The sequence below is a fragment of the Heterocephalus glaber genome, unplaced genomic scaffold, assembly GCF_053883595.1.
Source record: "Heterocephalus glaber isolate CG9 unplaced genomic scaffold, H.glaber_assembly_v1.0 deba00001662, whole genome shotgun sequence".
Taxonomy (NCBI): Eukaryota; Metazoa; Chordata; class Mammalia; order Rodentia; family Bathyergidae; genus Heterocephalus; species Heterocephalus glaber.
Genome location: NW_028258403.1, coordinates 10,827,881 through 10,847,368, shown reverse-complemented (window position 1 = coordinate 10,847,368; position 19,488 = coordinate 10,827,881). Strand labels below are relative to the sequence as shown.

General features: G+C 36.0%; 1 protein-coding gene across 12 annotated transcripts in view; it reads left to right on the top strand.

Moving 5' to 3' along the window:
- Nucleotides 1-19,488, top strand: part of Prkd1 (protein kinase D1) — a 314,640-nt gene that overhangs the window by 259,528 nt on the left and 35,624 nt on the right. For all 12 annotated transcript variants that reach the window (XM_013065310.3, XM_004864045.3, XM_004864046.3 and 9 more), the window contains 6 exons: nt 10,154-10,364; nt 10,517-10,594; nt 12,572-12,776; nt 14,741-14,864; nt 16,896-16,973; nt 18,283-18,562. In XM_013065310.3, coding sequence (XP_012920764.2) covers nt 10,154-10,364; nt 10,517-10,594; nt 12,572-12,776; nt 14,741-14,864; nt 16,896-16,973; nt 18,283-18,562 — 976 coding nt within the window. The remainder of the gene's footprint in view (nt 1-10,153; nt 10,365-10,516; nt 10,595-12,571; nt 12,777-14,740; nt 14,865-16,895; nt 16,974-18,282; nt 18,563-19,488) is intronic.

The following is a 19,488-nucleotide window of genomic DNA, read 5'->3' as shown; positions in this document are numbered from 1 at the left end:
CTTCCTAGAGTTAGATGGAGTCTCAGTGTTGTTTTAATTTGCATCTCTTTGATGGCCAGTGATATCGAACATTTCTTCATGTATATATTGTCTAGAGAATGTTGTTCTTTTGAGAATAAATATTGTGACATGCAAGATAAGACAGTGTCCAGAAGTTAAGAACTAAAACCTGCTTTCTCTAAATGTATCAATTTTTGGTGATGTTTATTTTTCTGTAGCCATATATTGACACATCACTTAGCTAGAACTTTCCTGTATTTTAAAACCCAAAGCTTTTGGAGGAAGAGGGGCAGTAAGATACTGGTGAGAGAAAAAGTCCCTCATCTTTTTAAAAAAAAATCTTTTATTTTTTTATTAAGTTACATTAAAATCTAGTATTTGGTCCTACTACATTTTTTCAGAAGCACATATGCTTGTTAAATACTCATACAGGCACACACGTAGCACCTCATGTTCACCATTAATTATTATAGAGTAAAATTGTATAAAATTCTATAAAATTGGGGGTATAGGCCATTGTTGGAGAAAGAGAGTCTCATCTTTGAAGCTCTGGACTGTCTTTATGCTTTTTTAGCTTTTCCTTGGTGTATCCAAGATAGTGAACAGTAGAATATCATTGTCTTAGTTACTTTTCTCATTGCTGAGACAAAATACCAGACACCCAAAGTTAGAGTACGAAAGGTTTATTTGGCTCACAGTTTGTAGAGTTTTCAGTCCACAGTTGGCTGGCTCCAAGGCAGGGTGGCATGGCAGGAGGCATTGCAAAGGAGGAACAGTTCATAGCAGGCAGAAGGCAGCAAAGCAATGAAGTAGCAAACACTAAGTGACAAGTAACAACTGACAAGTGACAAGTGATAAACAACAAGCAGCAACCCTCTTCCTGTCTCCATTCTTCATATCAGCATCACACACCCTAGATCCAGCCACCTCTGAAAAGCCCCACCTATGACCATTTGAGGTTTTGAGGGGACATCTGGACACAAGCCATAACAATCCTCTTTTCCAGGTTGTTTCATTCAGCTTCCTAGTGAGCTCATAAACCCAACCATGCCTCTGTTTACTCAGGCAATGTCAAATACCATGCAAATGTGTGTTCCTAAATGACAGTCCTTGATTTTTCCCCTCAAATCTGTTTACTCTTCAGTTCATTTTCTATATCTAGATCAAGTGTGACAGTTAAAGCCCCAAAGCACTTGTGGCATGCAAAGTTATTTTCTTCCTCAGTTAAAATGATCCCCCTTTTATTTTAGAGTGCATGGCCTTAAGTTTGTATTGTCTTTCCTTTCAGGGTGTGTGTGTGTGTGTGTGTGTGTGTGTGTGTGTGTGTGTGTGTGTGAGAGAGAGAGAGAGAGGTGTTACATCTTCCTTTTCTTGAGAAGCCGACATTTGTAGGATGTTGTACCTGACATTTCGAGAGGACAGTGCATATAATTTGCAACAGTTTTCCAGCAGTTTTTCTGCTTTCCCCGTAAAGGGTGGATCTCTTAAGAAAACAATAAAGTAAAAAACACAAAAGAAAATAGTAAGGTTCCTTTACTCCTCATTTCTGCTTATTCAAAAAGAGTGAGACAATATAAAAGTTAATATAACTTCCAAGGCTACTTTAGCATTGAAAAAATCCAGGTCACCTTGTATTTTTTAAAAAGAGATCATATCTATTATTACAGTGAAAGCTTTCACAAATTGCTGCACACCTGAAGAATTGGATTCTCCGCTGCAAAATACAGCATCCATCGCCACTAAGCAGGGGGCACACCCTTTTTTCTTGCCCTGTAGCAACCCTTTTCACTGTTAGGAAAAAGTGTTGATTGGTTTGTGTTTATGCTATATATTTATGTATCTGACTGAGAAACCAAACCTGTTTATCCAGCACATTTAGCAGGTAGTTCAAGGGATGGAGAAGCAGGAGAGCACTGAGCAATTTGGAACTCAACAGACACCTTGTCCTCTACTTACCAAATCACAGAGCATGGAAATATGTGTGTTCCTATGTGAACTCCATTCCCCAGGCTCTTCATATGTGTCTGTTTTCAAATAACTGCTCTGTGCTGGAAAATCCTGATTCCCTCTGGGAGAGGTAATGTGTTCAGATAAGTGCTGTTGAGAAGAGATGATTGTTTATTTTTCTTCATAAAGTAACCAGCCTCAGAGAAAGCAATCACAGTGATGTTTTACTAGCAATAACTGTAAGTGAGGGTCAGATCATTATTATCAAGTGAAATAACTAGGTTTCAGAATATATACAGGATATCTCTGCAATATGAAGACTGAAAGTAATCAGCTGTCCTACAGGACTTTAATTGCTTACTCAGCATTGTCATTGTAGGGCAAAACTTACTTTAAGGTCCATACAAATGTCTTTTCTTCAGGAAACTCCCTTTCTGAATGGACCCTCCTCTGCACTATGAACATGGCTTGTCTTTGCTTTGAAACTTTCTATGTATAGTCATTTGTCCTTTGTGAGGTGCTATTCTAGAATTTGGCAGTGCAGTGATGAACATGGCCAAGGTCCTTATGGACCTTTTTAAAAATAACTTTATTAAGAAACACACACACATACAAAAAATTAAAACAATTCAAAGAAGAACAATGCAAGAGGAAAAAGCTACAATAGTATTCAAATACAGTAGAACTCACCCAAAACAAAACTGAAAAGCACTTAAACATTTTTCCATATAACTTAAAAAGCATCTCAAGCACCAACAAGACACCAGAGGATGTGATTTGTTTCAGAGAGATCTGCAAAGCCAACATTGAACAAATAGTGGTCTGGAAAAAAATCTCCAGTTAGTTAGCATACTGCACATAAACCAAGCTTCTCCCTAATTTAAATTTCAATACAGTCACATGACACACGATGGAAACACAATCCGAGAAATATGTTATTAGGCTATTTCATCCGTGTGGATCCTTAATTACACTTTCAGTTTCTCACACTAGAGAAACTATTCTGTATTTACATGTGTGTCGTATTTATTTCACTTAAGAGGATGGCCTCAATATGCATCCATTTAGCTATAAATGACTCTAGTTTCTCATTCTTTATGGCTGAGTAGTACTCCATTTTATAAAAAAACCCCACATCTTCTTTATCCAGTTTCCAGTTGATGGGCACTTGGGCTGTTTCCAAGCTTTAGCTATTATGAACTGTGCCGCTATAAACATGGGTGCACATATATCGCTGTGATAAGATTCTTTTAATTCTTTTGTGAAGAACCTTTTGTGGACCTTTTTTATATTGAAGGGAGACAATAAAAACTACAAACAGGTAAATAAGTCAGTTTCAGGCTGCAGTCATGATTCTGGAGGAACAGGAAAGGTGACAGAGAGAACAGAGTGTGGATGGGTAGTGGTCAATAAGTTAGGTGGTCTGAAGCCTCTTAGGAAAGATGTCATGTGACCTAAAATCTGAAGAATAAGAAATAACAATCAATGCAAAAGAAGGAATGAACAGGTATAAAGAATGACAGTAAGAATAATGCTGTGTCAAGAATTCTAGTGTACAGTAAATTCTTGGGCACAGAGAGTGCTATTTAGTGGTTTTTGTGTGTTCCATAGCATCTCATCGGACCTTTGGGTAGTATCTACTCCAGGATACACCTGTAAATTAGATAGATTCATCTTAATAGCAGTAGGAGGGAACCCTCTTTAGGTGGTATTGTGTACAGCTCCTTATATGGTAGTCCAAGGTACTCAACCTTACAACTTCTAGAATAAAAGATTCATATTTGGTTGGAGCTGCCTTTTTTGTATAGTTGTGTGAGTGTAACAACACCTGAATGAAAAATAACTGGCCAGTTAAGTGATGCTTATACAATAAGAGCTGTTTATTCAGGTAGTTATTGTTCTCAGGATTCAGATGCTGTCCTCAGCACAGGCAAGCTAATTGAAAATCTCTCCTGTAGGTCAAGCATAAGGCGTTTATGATTGTTTCATATTTCATTTTGTCTTATAGAACATTTGGCTATTCCCTGTCTCCTATATCTTCCTTATTGACTTAAATGATGGGAAGAAAATACTAATTTCTGAATTAGCAAGAAGCCAGGGAGTGTGAAAAGTGAGGAGCAACTAAAGGGAGAGAAAGAATTATTATCTGGAGCAAGACTACAGTGATGTCTCGGTTCACAAACTTAATTCATTCTACGATTTTGGAAAAGATGGCCACGTTTGTGTTTGTGTAGGAAAGATGACCGTGGTCGCATTTGTAACCTGATGGAATTTAGTTTGCAAACAAAAACAAAGTTTTGCCAAACACTTCTGTCTGCAGACCTAATTGTTTTCAAACAAAAGTGTTCATGAACCTAGATACCACTGTACTTGAGTCCATAGTTCCACTTACAAGCTAGGTAATTTAACCTTTCTGGGTTTCAGTATCCATAAAGTCGAGAGATCGTATACAAGTGATTATGAGTTTCAAATGAATTAATGCATGTAAAGTACTATGAAAGGAACTTGACACATATAAATGGCATAAAAAGAGTCTTCTGTCATTGTCTAGTTCAGTGGTCTTGGATTCCCCATGGATCACATATAATTCACAGATAAACTGACTGACATAATGTTTTAATATTTTTTTGGCATTGTCTGCATCTGGATAGACTTACATCATCACACCTGGATTTTCTGCCCCCTTTGAAAAGCTTAAAGTTCTGCCAATATCCAACTTAGTCACAAGGCAACTATTAGCAGTGTTTTAGCAAGTGATTCCCCTTTTGTACTGAACTCCTCCCCATTTACTATAGTCTCCACCATTCCCTGTTGCATCCCTTAGACTGAGAGCCACCCTTTAATGTACAACTTGCAATACTTGAGCTGCTCCTCCTCTCAGTCCAGAACAGAAAAGTTCTGCATGAATTTTGTATTCCGGTAAGTGCTAACAGGCAAACAAGTACAGAGAGCATTTCTAGAAATGTTCCCTACCAGTTGTCCTCTCTTGAAATTGAAGCACAGGGCTGGGAATTTAGTTCAGTGGTGCTGCGCCTGCCTTGCAAAGCACAAGGTCCTGAGTTTGGTCCCCAGTACTGAAAAAAAAAAAAAGAAAGAAATTGAAGCACATGTCAGAATTACAGTTAATGTAACATTAAACTTAAAAAAACAACTTATGTTAAAGTTGGTATTTTAGTATCTCCATTGAAATGTCTCATCCATTCTTCTCATGCATTTACTTCTTGAAGGCATACATTCTTTTCAGGTGAAGAAATGCTTCTTGTTTGTCATTTATCAGACATTCCTTTCCATAAGTAGAAGAAAAGTATAATCAGGAAACTGCCCTTTCCCTGAGGAGGTTATTGCCTAACGATTAAGACAGGTCCATAAAGATTGTCCACATATCTGCTAAACTATTCTCTTCTGGTTTTCTTTCTTTCTCTTTAATGTAAGAGAGTTTATGTCAACAAAATCCAGTTACGTTATGAGGCCTTACTAGGATTTTTAATTAAAGAAGCATTTTGAATATCAGATAAGTTTTAATTTCAACTACATTTTTCTGTAAAATGACTTTTATCTCTCAGGAAATTTTAGGATTGATTTTTATGTAAGCAGGAGAAATAAACCACAAGTAAAGAGAACTGTTTGCTCTGTTTGCTAGCTAACTAATGAAGAATTCATTTTGAATAGCAAAGTGAAAATGCCTTATTGAGAAATTGTGGGGCTCTTGTTAAATTTTTAATGACAAGCGAGCCCTTGGAGTTTCCATAATATAATCTAAACCATCATTTCCTGGGAAGGTTCTAGACTTGCTGAGTCATTAATTTATCATTCTGTCTCTGGAAAAGCAGAATACATTGTCTTTCTAGATATTAGTTGTTTAATAGATAAAGTTCTAACTTTCACAGTAATTTCAGGGATGTTAAAGACACTCACAAAATTGCATTTTGAAAAAAATGTATCCTTTTTTAATTTATATATTTATTGGTACATTTTAGGTATACAATACATTTACATTTATCACTGGGTGCTTGTACCTGTACATGATGTATCTTAGTTCTTATTTTTCCTCCCATTATCTGTGCACCCTTCACCCCCTCCACCCTTCCCTATTTACAGACTTTGATTCCATTTTTTTTTCTTTCTCATAATTTTTTCTTTCCCTTCTTCCATTAAAAAAATGTATCTTAATAATTATCTTAATTCTGTTTAGTCTCTGTTCCTGGTTTTAAAATTTAGTTCTCATAATTTTTCTGTTCTCATCGTCTCTCCCTTCTGGAATGTGCTATCTCTTACACTGAGAACCAAAAAAAAAAAACTGCCCTTTTATGTTTCATAATCTACAATTTGCCAAATCAAATCATTAACACACATCTATGCCAATCCCACACTTAACATGTATGTCAATTCTCACATAAATTAGGTACCTGAAATTTGATCCAGATTCCTCCAATGAGAAAAGGACAATTCCATGCCTAATATAGAAATGTAATTTTTTAAGAATTTTATCCTCCTCTATGTGTTTTCCATAATTATAGAGATGGAAATTTTAAATGTTTTTCAAGTTTTGAGCCAGTTTTTTGCTCTGAACATATTAATGAAGCAGAATAAAACAAAATGCAGCTGTTCTCTTTCCAAAGAATTTCAGTTTTCCTCCTATTACTGTTTTTACAAAAGGAAATTATTCTTCATTTTCCCCAAGTTAAATGAGTACATGTGGCCAGAGTGGAACCTTAAAACAGAGGGTATTGATTTAAACACCATTTAGCCAACCTAACAAACCTACTGAAACCTTCACTAATGATGTGTAAAAAATAATTTTTCTTTAACAGAATTAACTTTAAAGAAATAAAACTCTAAAATACTGTACATATTACAATTAAATACACAAGTAGAAAAATGAAGTTAATAAAGAAATAAATACTTTGCCTAATAAGGCATTATATGTGAAGAACAGGTCTGATTATTTCTATTATTGTATTTTGAATCACTATCTAATGTTTATTATCTCTAAGTCACTTTAAGATCCAAACAAAGACCAGCCAAGCATAGTGAACCTTGAATGCAATCTCAGTAAGCTGAAGGATGAGGCAGGAGGAGGATAGCAAGTTCAAATCCAGCCTGGGAGATTTAGCAGGTATCATGTTTCAAAACACAAAATAAAAAAGGGCTGGAGACCTAGCTCAGGCAAAGGTCCTGAGTTCAATCCCTAGAACCTGGGAAAGAAAAAGACTTTGAGAGATTGATAAGATTTTTTAATCATCTATTTCCTTGTTAATTACTAATTTGTGAGTGCTTACTGTACAACTTGACACATCAAATAAAAAACACAGTGATCTACTTTTTAGTTTACTTTCTTTACATTATAATTCAAATTATGTATTTCTTGCTTAAAGTAGGGACTGAACACTAATTACTCATGAAAAAATATGTCCCTAATTCTGAGACTGTTTAGTTTTTGGTTTGTGTTCACATCATCAGATAGAGTTTTAAAGAGATGATTGACAGATTACAGAAATGCCAGTCCTTAGGCACTATTTAAAATATGACAAATATGTAAATTACAGAATAATGGCTTTATGCCATAGGCTCTTGGTTTTTTGTTTGCTTGTGTTTTTGTTTCATAATTTGTTATCAATGAAATTCTTCTTTTCCATTTTGATGGATGCATGTATAAATCCTACATGAGCAATTACAAAGTGGTCAGCTAGTGACTCAGTCTTTCTTTTTGTCTTGGCTTCTTAGATTTGTCTGGTGGTAGGGAGAAGCACGTGAAAATATGTGTGTGTATGCTTCAAATAATACTGCAAATAAAATTTCACATGCCCTCTCTTTCCCAAGGCGTTTGCTGTCTGGTAAAATTAAACAACTCAAGTCTTCTGCCCACAGTAAATTTCCATGTATGTGCACTTTGTCTCATGATTTTAAAAACTTAAAAAAAAACACAAAACTTTGTTTTTCCATTTAGAAACAGATCATACTGAAAATGATTAATTTTATCTGGAACTACACAAAGTAATAATAAGCATTTCTAGTTCAGTTGCTAACTGATCGCAAATTTTAAAATGTCATAAACGTTAGGACCTTGTTCATCCCCTTTAAATCAGTTTCTGACACTGAGTTATGTAGTTTTTGAATTGTTACTTTGTTGCGGTTGTGTGATTCTGATTGCTACTGGAATATGTAGGTAGCACAGTCTCAGAGCCACAAAGTGATGACAGATAGCCAATCTCTTTTCCCTAAACCAAAATTTCTTACATAATCCTGTCTTGAAAGTAATAAATGAAATAACTTCTGGCTCTTGCAGTTTATGGCAGTGTTTATTTGAATGACACCATATTGGATGAGAGGAAAATACTCTGTCAGATTCTAGACTCTTTATTGCTCTTCTAAGTGAATTTGTTCAAAGGTATAGTAAATAGTCGTATGTCAAACTGGCTCTGTTAACACAGCCCAGAATTAAGTACCTTAAGTTAAAGAGAATAAGTGAAGAATGAATTGGCCAGATTTTTGTAGGATTTTCCAAGTCTGAGAATTTTTTAAGTTGGCTAAAAGTGTGTAACATTGGGTCATCTTTTGCTGTGTTGAAACATTCCAACCATTTTACTTTCATTTTAATCTATACTTAGTACTGGCCCATTGGCTACAGTTACTAAAGGACATTAGAACAGGGACCTAACTTTATGAAATTAATTATTCTTCAGTTCCACTGCAAGTATTTCTTAAATATATTCATGATTCGTTTTTGCCAAACTTTATAAGGTTCATGGGCTTCCCTGCAGGAATTAAGGTTTCCAGAATAATTATGATTTATACTTTTCCTTTACTGAATTATAATTATAAATGTAATTCTAGATGTAATATCCTTATAGAGAGCCTCAACCCAACTCTCTTTTTACTGAAGCTATTAAATCTGCAAATCAAAGTTTTCCCATTTAATAAGTGTTATTACCTTTTGGTCACACAGAGATTGAAGTCATTGGAAATCATATATAAGTATGATTTATTTTTCTCCTTGTCAGTAATTGTGGCAAAATAGGAATTAAATGAGTAAGGTAATAATACAGCAGCTGTAGAGGGTTGTTTTTTTTTTAAGGAGGAGAGTTTTATTGTAGCTCGCTCACAGACTGTAGAGGTTTCAGTCCATAATCAGCTGGTTTCAAGAAGAGTGGGATGAGAGAAGGCCATTGCAGGGAAGAAACAACTTATGGCAGGCAGAAGGCAGAAAAACAGTGAAGTAGCAAGCAATAAGCCTCTAGAGGATTTTTTTAAAAAGTGTAGCTTCATGTTTTGGCTGCACTATTTACTAGCATTTGACCTAAGGAATGTTTTTAAACTTTATGAATTTAGATGCTTCAATTGAAGATAACAAGTTCTCCCTTTTAAGGAACTTAATATAGTTATTACTGTAGAATAGGTGCTTAGCAAATGAAATGTGTGTTCTAATTATTAAGAAGTAAGCCAGGTCACCTTTTATTCTAGTAATTCCCAGATACATTTTTTCTGAATGTCCCAAGTACATTTGCATCCTCTCAAGAGATACCATGAGATTGTTCAAAAACATTAAAATAATGGTTAATTTTATTTCATTTAATTTTAAAAGCCTATATATTGAGTTCATTAATTCCAAAATGAGGGGAGAGTGCATAGAGATAATTATTACCCAAAATATCAGTATTTTGTGCCTTTTAGAGTCCAAAAGTTAGTTTTTATTATAAAAATTATAGTATAATTTTAATATTTTTCTTATTTATATACTTGAGAAATAATTTAAAATCATATTTAATCATTTTCCTTGAGGGAATCCAAAAGAAATGTAGACATTTTTCAGCAATATTATATAGGGAAAACAGAAGTATTTGTTTTTCGTTTTCTCTTTCTGAAGTGCTTGCATTTTCTAGCCATGTGCATATAGTACTCAAGAAAATGCCAATGAGGAAATGTGTACAGGGAGATTAAGGTCCATGTTTTATTTGCTATCACCTTTGTATTTCTCATTGTAATTAAATTAATTTATAAAGTAAAAAACAATAAAAAGACCTAGAAATCAGGTTCAAATATTTTAATTCAAATAGGAAGTAAGAGGTTAATAAATTACATTATTTAACAGAAACATAGTTTAGATTATTTCATATGGAACAGAAAACAAAATGATTCTTTAGAATACATATATTTTTAAATCCAATACTGGTGTCATATTGTCCTTTATTATTTTTTAAACATGTAGCAAAAGTCACCATCAGAGTCATTTATTGGTCGAGAAAAGAGGTCAAATTCTCAGTCATACATTGGAAGACCAATTCAGCTCGACAAGATGCTGATGTTCAAGGTTAAAGTGCCGCACACGTTCGTCATCCATTCCTACACTCGGCCCACGGTATGCCAGTACTGCAAGAAGCTCCTCAAGGGTCTTTTCAGGCAGGGCCTGCAGTGCAAAGGTAAGGAAGCCCTTGTCACCTTTGTCACCAGCCAATCTTTGATCCGAAAGTTAATCATCATGCATGTGAAATTTTTTTTGTGTGTGTCACAACTTCTCTTTCTGATGAATTTCTAGTTTCTGTTTGTTTTGTTTCAAAATAATTATGATTAGATTGCAGATTCAACTGTCATAAACGTTGTGCACAAAAAGTACCCAACAACTGCCTGGGCGAAGTGACCATCAATGGAGGTAGGTAAAGATCAGAAGTCATGTCTCTGCTTTGCTTCTTCACTAGTAAACTGCGTGGCCATTGGTTTAGCAAGGTTTTTTTACTTTTATTTTTGGTTCAGTGTTTACAACTCAGCCTAAAGTAAATTATGATCAGAGCTTCTTCTGTACAATGGAAAAATCATCCTTTTCAGCTCATCAAGTTTGGATATAACCAAAAAGCACACCCCTCCCCCCTCCATGGGGCTTGAGCCCAGTGTCTTTGCAATATTTTGAGATAAAGTCTTGCTAAACTTGCTAAGTTGCTCCAGACTAGGTTCAAATGTGGGACTCTCCTACCTCAGTCTCCCAGACTGCTGGGATTATAGGTGTGTGCCACCATGCCCAGCTGAAAGGGTCTTCATCTTTGCATGTTGAATAGCTAATATTGTAAACTTGGATGTCCACAATTTGTTTCCTAGCTTTTATATTTTATGTTTTATCCTAATTTGTTCAGAATCATTAAGATGTCTACAGGCTCTAGCTCTCATTCTCTATTTCTCTGTCCTCAACCCAATATCACAATAAAAGTTAACTTTCTTCCCCGTCTGCTGACCACAGAAAAGATCACAGACACAGGCCCATCAGGAAATAATCATTCATTTCTATCCTCTGCCCAGTTACTATTTCCATTATATCTGTGATTATTAACCTGCATCTTTAAAAGTAAGAAAAACTTTAAATGGCCAATTAAAAAAATTTACCTTTTTCTATGTTTGAAATTTTTTTTTTGGAAAACTATGTAAATTGACTTTGAAGCACTCCTCCAAGAAAAAATGCTAAGTCCTAAAGGAATAGCTCCCACTTTCTTCTCAGGTATTATTTTAGTGGATTGCTATCAAAATATTTGGCTTAGAACCCTGGGCTTTTTCCACAGATAGTGAACTACTTTGTACTGTCAGTCTGATAGCGGTCTTCCAGTCTGGAAAGAAAAATGGCTGTAAAAGACCAAAGACACAAGTTGAATATCTTTGTCACTAAAAAGCTGAAGAATGAATAACTTACTTTGCTCTAGGATTTTCTTCTCTAGAAAAGAAAATATATTCTTGGAGAAGGAAGAAGAAAGGATTGCTGTCTAGGAAACATTCTCAAACACATCGATTTCTGAAATGGAGATTTGTGAATTAGCTGTCAAAATTAAAAACTTGGCAGTTTTCCCATTTTATGTGGCATGTAATATTGACTTTGTTTGATCCTAGGGAATGTCAGCATGTACTTGATAGCTATAACTAAAGGGAAATAGTTGTGTTTGATGTTGAATATTTTGAAATTGCATTTTCCCATATAATCAGAAAAATTCCACGAAATGTGAATTTTCCAAACTTGGCAAGCCAGAGACTCTAAGTGACCTGTTTCTCTAATTTTTAAATAAGTAATTGGTATAAGTAAAATAATTAAAATTTTTGCATTAAGACCAACTGCTGTACCTAACAATAGAATTCAATATTCAAGTATCCAGTATCTTAGGTATTTAAAAGCTACAGCTTCTGTGACCAATTTAATATGTTGGAATCCATGACTTTAAAAGTTACTGGAATAGTAAGAGTCATTGACCCTGAATTGTCTTTTATGCAAAATTTTCCATCACCTTCCCCTGTCTTTCGTTTTCCCACAAGAGCTGTGCTGTGAAATATGATCAGTTTCCTGTTCACTTGTGTCTGGTATCACTTTGCCTCCCAATGCTGTGCTTCTGTCTTTGGCTTCCTTCCAAAGCTCTCCATGACTTGTCATGTTTTAGGGTTAGGGATATGGAAAATAAGAGTCTGCCTCAAAAGATTACATATTCACCCTCACATACATTCATATACTTAGGAACTAAAATGAAAAGTGAAAAGAGAAATTCTTCACAGGACTGCCTTTTTTTAGGGTTTCCAATTGATTTGTTTTAGGAGTGCCTTTCTCTTAAGCTCTGGCTCCAAGATTCCAGACTTATCTTCATGGGTCAAAACAATTTTCTAGATTTGCTGAGCCCTGGGGCAGAATCTGATGTGGTCATGGAAGAAGGAAGTGATGATAATGACAGTGAAAGAAACAGTGGGCTTATGGATGATATGGAGGAGGCAATGGTCCAAGATGCGGAGATGGCCATGGCCGAGGGCCAGAGTGACAGTGGGGAAATGCAGGATGCAGACCCCGACCAGGAGGACTCCAACAGAACCATCAGGTGAGAGCACAAATGCCAGCCTCAACCCAACAGTGGAACCCATGCGGTATTTACCTTTTAAGCTCTGGTATTTCAATCTAGAAAGAAATTTGAAGTATGTGTCTAGTTTCATTATGAATGACCTCTGAATTGTGGATGAGTATCCTTAGAGTTAAGAGGTCCAGGTTCCCTAGAAGAAGTGTAGTTTGGCTCCTTCCCAGCACTGCCTCATCCACAGACCCATTTTCCTTGGCATGTAAGTGATGATCATATTTGCCATTCACAAGCATACTGCTAAGTTAACAGTAATTCAGAGTTCATTGTGTGAAAATATGTAGGGCTCTCAGCCCCAGCAGTTTCTGTCTATTCCATGGTTCAGCCCTATTATAAATATCACATTCAGCCTATACCTTTCTTACTGTTCTTTTGCTCATTTCTGAAGTACAATTTCTCATGTTATCTGTACTTTTTTGCCACTGGCTTGTCCTCACTTTTTTTTTTTTATCAGGAGTTAGCACAGTCAGGCCAAATTGGACTGCTGCCTGTATTGTAATTCATTTTATTGGAATATAGCTATGCCCATTCATATTGTCTATGGCTGCTTTTATACTACAACAGTAGAGTTACATATTCTATAAAGCCTAAAATATTTATTACCTAGTCTTTTACAAAAAAACTTTCCCAGCCTCTAATTTATACTATAAAGCATAGTGCAACATTTGTGTCCATTTTACAAATGTCAAATTCATTGACAGACTAAAATTGTTCACAAGAGTAGAGAAATGTAGTGACAAGTTTTTTTTTTCATTTAATGGCACGTAAACATTTTAAAATATTGGATATTAGTCTTATTACCTAACTTCCTTGTGAAGGGTATAAATTTCTCTAGTATGTAAGGATTTGGGGTCATGAGGAGGCACGGGTGAGGGAAGGTGTCTTAGTTATTTTCCCTTTACTAGTACAAATTACTCTACACCCAAAACATGAAGGGCAAGCATTTTATTTTGGCCCCCAGTTTTAAGTGCATGGTTGGCTGGTTCCAAGGTAGAAACGGGATGGCACAAGGGCATGATGAAAATGGTTCTCAAGTGTGGTAGGCAGAAAGTAGAAAGAGAGGGGAATAGGGCTAGGGATTTAGCTCAGTGGTTCCACTGCCTGCCTTGCAACTGCAAGGATCCAAGTCCGATCCCCAGTGCCAAAAAAAAAAAAAAAGAAAGAAAAAGAAAAAGATGGGAATGGCTGCAGGAGTTGGGAACACAAATATTTTTTTCAGGTCCTGCCCTCAGTGACTCACCTCCAACCGGGCCCCAGATCGTATCAGCACATTCAGCTACTGAACTCCTCAGTGCATGAACCCACTGATGAGCACAGTGCCCCCGGGATCAAGTCACCTTCCACACACACAAGACACTTGGGGGACACGTTAGATCTCAACCGTAACAGGTGGTAAGAGACAGAGACAGAAAGAGAGAGGCATGTGGTAGGGACTCTCTCATGAAGGGGACTGAGAGACCAGCATAATTCCATGGATAATAATTATGTAAAAAACAGTTAACAAGACAGTTTGTAATTTTAAAGAAATTCTTCAGTGACTGAAATTCATTTTGCAAAATATAATCTGTAGATGATTGACCATATACATATAACATGTAATAAATAAGCAACTAAGCTTTCATGTATGAAATATTTTGGCTTTGATACATTGATAGCAATCTGCTGTTTGACGGAAGACTGAACTCCCTTCAGGTCCACCTGAAACAAGGTGCTTATTACCCTATGTTGAGATCTTTAAAATGTACATTTAATGCCCATCATTCTTCCAAGTAGCCCATTTTCTGAACTGTGCTATTCTGCCAGTACCTTTCAATGAAAATGAGATGTGAAGTTTTTTGACTTTCACTTTGACATAATTGAAATAAGGTTTTATTCAAGAAAAGATATGAATCTGAGAACATTTCTCTCTTACAATATTTTGACTTTTCAAGTCCATCTACAAGCAACAATATCCCACTCATGAGGGTGGTGCAGTCTATCAAGCACACAAAGAGGAAAAGCAGTTCCGTGATGAAGGAAGGGTGGATGGTCCACTACACCAGCAAGGACACACTGGTAAGATTCACAGAAAGCGAGCAGTTCACGGGTCCTGACTGTGATCAGAGAAGCTGCTGCTGCTGGCACCCTCTCAGGACTATGGGATGCCCCATGGGGTAGGATCAGGTAGAGACATTGCAAAAGAAAAATAACGTAGAAAACCATTTTAGGAAAACAAAATTATTTACCTTGATTACTGAACCGATCTCCAGATAACTTGCATGTCCAGCTGTTATTTCCAGTAGTCAGGAAAGCTGCAGCATGGCTTTCCGAGCACTGTTCTTCATCACTTTCCTCATTGCTAAGACACATACCAGACACCCACAACTTAAAGGAGAAGTGATTTATTTTGGGCCTCGGTTATAGTCCGTGGTGAGCTGGCTCCAAGGCAGAAAGGGCATGGTGAGAGGGCCTAGGTGGAGAAGGGCTGCTCATCTCATGGTAGCCAGGAAGCAGAGAACTAAAGGAGGAGCCAGAGATGAAGATAAACCCTTCCAGGTCACACCTTCAGTGACCCACTTTCTCTGACCAGATCCCCCTTCCTAATAGCACATTCAGCTCTGAACTTCTCAGTAGACTAATCCACTGATGAGCTTAGCATCCCAGTGATACAGTTACCTTCCAAAAGCCCCACCTCAGAGCACATGAGCCTTTAGGGGAACAGTCCAGATTTAAATCATGATAGTACTCCTCAGTGGTAGAGAATTATAAAAGGAATGCTGAATTTTAGGCATTTTAGGGAGTGAGGAAAGATAACAGATGAATGTTGATTACTTCTTCCTTTTTTTTTTTTTTTTTTGGTTTTTTGAGACAGGGTCTCACTTTGTTGTTCAAGCTGTCCTTGAACTTACTGTGTAGCCCAGGCTGGCCTTGAACTTATGGCAATCCTCTTGCCTCAGCCTCCTGAGTGCTGGAATTATTGATTACTTCTTAAATCTTTACTTGTTCACTTAAAATAGTAAAAGTCCAGGAGTATAGTAGTCCCGTACTTAGAGTCATTTACATTTCCAAATTTTTGTAATGGTTGATGAATGAGGTTGTGTATATGTGTAAGCCAGAGAACAGTTTGATCCACATATCAAAGTTAAACTAATTGAAAGGCTGATTTCTCAGTCATTGATAGTCCTTTTCTAATTTGCTCTTATCCATCATTTCTTTAGATAATAGACAGCTATAAATATCCTAATTGATCTATCTATAATTTCAGGCTTCTTGCTGGAAAAAGATAACATCCACACTTACTGTGAAACTCAACTGAATACTATCTAGTTCTTCTTTGACAGGTTGTAGGATATTTGATATATATTTAATATATTTAACTAGTCTAAGATTGGTTGCATATAAAGCCAAAAATAATGTTAGGAGGGCGCTGGGTCTAAAAAATATGAAAATACACACACGTGCATGTGTGTCATATCCTAAAATCATGAAAGATTTACCTAGGTTGAACAAGAACTTTATCACCAAATTGTTAGATATGGAGTGAACTTAAGAGAAGGTAGATTTACTTGATGCATTTGTTTAACTTTAAGTTGCTACTATGGAGTCAAGATGCCATCCAGCAAAATATTCTTTAGTTCTGTTGTAATGTTCAGAATTCTTCTATTGGTAATGGAAGCCAAAATACCTGGCTAGAACAGCATGACATTTCCTATGTTTTGAAATAATAAGCTTGAATAAACATTACACCTCCTACTAAGCCTTATTTTATTACAGACTATAAATACACCTTTAGCTCTTCAAGCAGTCAAATTTTAAAATGATATTTCCCATTGACTGTGCACATACTGACGGCCAGGTACTTCCCTGGGTGCCAATACATTAGCTTCTTTATTACTCATGACTGTCTAATGTAGATGCAGAAACACATCGCACAACATTTGCTACATAGTGAATTTCTAGAGTCAAATTGAGTGTGTTTATCTTAATCAAAGTCCATACATTTTCCACCACCATTTTCTATTTTCCCATTGAGAAAATATACTTATTTTATCAATCTAGGATATATTTAAAGCTTTCAAGAGATCTTGAATCTAACTTCTGTTTCAGCGGAAACGGCACTATTGGAGATTGGATAGCAAATGCATCACACTCTTTCAAAATGACACAGGAAGCAGGTACTACAAGGTAAATGTGGCTCTTTCTTTGATTGTAGTTCAGTGTCCTTTCCTGCTTTTTCATGAGCGTGTAGAGTGTCGGAAATATGAAATATGTCCAACAGACATGACTCTGTCTGTGCTTCCTCTGGGAGATATTTTTTCTTGTCTATAGTTTCCAGATTTCTTAAGAATCTCATTGTAACCTCTTGCTTTATCTGTGAATCTCACATTTTCCTGGGGCGTGCTTGCAGCTCGGCTCTAAGGGATGGTACAAAGAAGGAAGGAGGGGAAGTTTAATTGAATACTTTAGCACAGTTGTGTGATTTAACAAGGAAATCAGTGGTCACAGCAGATGAACCAAAAGTAAATTCCTGCTATCCATTATATCCAGCACATCACTGGAAATTAAGAAACATTGTATGATTTCTTCATGCTTGCCAATATTTATAAGGAATACTTTCCTCTAGAGAAGTACTTGGCAGCAATTTTCTTTCTATCTCTCTACATTAAATAACACAGATGTGGCATAATAAATGACCCAGTAAAACACAACTCCAAAAGAAACTCGAAATGGAAATAGTAGATACTTGCTTCTTTAAAACGAGTTCAGACTCCAGCATGATTGATGTAATTTTCCATGGCCACTTTACATTAGCTACTACAGACAATTAAGCATTTTGTTTTAAAGGTTATTTTTTAGTCACTTCATACTTCCTAGGAGACAATGTGGCAATTATTTAATGTTTATATGGTTTTTAAAACAACTGTATTTGTAAAAGACCAAGTGCTGTAATTTTTTCCTCACTAAATCTATTCACTTGTGTTTACACTAACATGTACTGAATTAAATCATGCTTACTTTCAGTACTTTATATAGTTGGCATTTTAAAATTGTGCTATAAACCCAAATGCATTTCAAAAATGTCATCATTTTGCCTCACCATTTAAAATATTATTCATGTTCCAAGTCTTGGATTTTGATGACGATTCAAAACCATTATTTTTAATAATGCTTATTCCTGACATATGATTATTATTAAAAAGTAACTTGTGGGCTGCGGATTTAGCTCAGTGGTTCTGCCGCCTGCCTTGCAAATGCAAGGTCCCGAATTCAATCTCCGGTACCAAAAAAAAGAAACTTTAATTTCTAGAAAAAAGTGATACTAAGACTTCCTATTATCAAAATATTTTTGAATTTTATTAATATTACTTCATTTTATAAAAATATTTTATATAAATGACTATAATGTCATTTCTCGCATGTTCCTGGCATGAAGTTCAATTAAAAGTTTGCATGCGTTTGAAATCCTACATTGAGGACACTCTTTCTTCCACAGGAAATTCCTTTATCAGAAATTTTATCTCTGGAAGCAGCAAAAACTTCAGCATTAATTCCTAATGGAGCCAATCCTCACTGTTTTGAAATCACTACAACAAATGTAGTGTATTATGTGGGAGAAGATACAGTCAATCCTTCCAGCCCCCCACCAAATAGCAGTGTCCTCACCAGTGGTGTCGGTGCAGATGTGGCCAGGAGGTGGGAAATGGCCATCCAACATGCGCTCATGCCCGTCATTCCCAAGGGCTCCTCTCTGGGCTCAGGAACCAACTTGCACAGTAAGTCTGCCTTTTTCCTTCCTGGCATGAAGCTTGGTCTGCCCACCTCTGGCTCAGTAAATAAGCATTCGGCCTTTCCGAAGAACAAATGAAGAAATAGACCTTGCAGTGGATTTAGGATGTTGGAAAACATTGGTGTCTCTAAGTAGAAGCTGCTCCACTGTCTTTATCTTTTATTAATTTTTTTTTTTACAGATTTATGAGTTCAGACTCCAGCATGATTGATTTAATTTTCCACGGCCACTTTACATTAGCTACTACAATTGTAGATCTCTATAGGCAATTATAGATCTCTAGAGCTATTTGTTCATAAAAGTCATCTACTCAGTTTAAGCTTGATCTAGAATGCCACAAACAGGAATTAATATATTTCCCCAAAGTCATCTAACATGACATTCTAGGCTGGGCACTTAGTGTGAGAACTAGTCAGTAATTCTTGATAATTTTATCCCAGGAATAAATCTCTGTTCATTAGTAAAATGAGATCAAGTCCGCCAACATGCAACCAGGATAAAGTATTGAGGATGAATTGTAAAAAGGAATTTTAGAGGACTGTCTGTATAAAAGTGTCATTATAAATGGCGTAATGATTATTAATAATAAAACCTGTGAATTACCCTTTTTGCAACTTATAGTGTGCTATCTGCTGATCTAACATAATTTTTGTTTATCTCTACAGCCAACACAATAATAGAATGTTTATGATTATTTTGGCTTGATCATTTTTCACTTTACCTGAGATCTCTATTTTAATGCCTAAAACAAGACCAATAAGTTAATGATTTGCCTATTTTACAGGTAAAGAAATTGCTCTAGAGAGATCAATATTTGAACCCAAGTCCTCTGATTCCTAAACGGACAAAATACTATTTTTTAAAACCAAATATAGAATGAGTTTATAGTTTTAAGGGCAAATAAATGTCCTA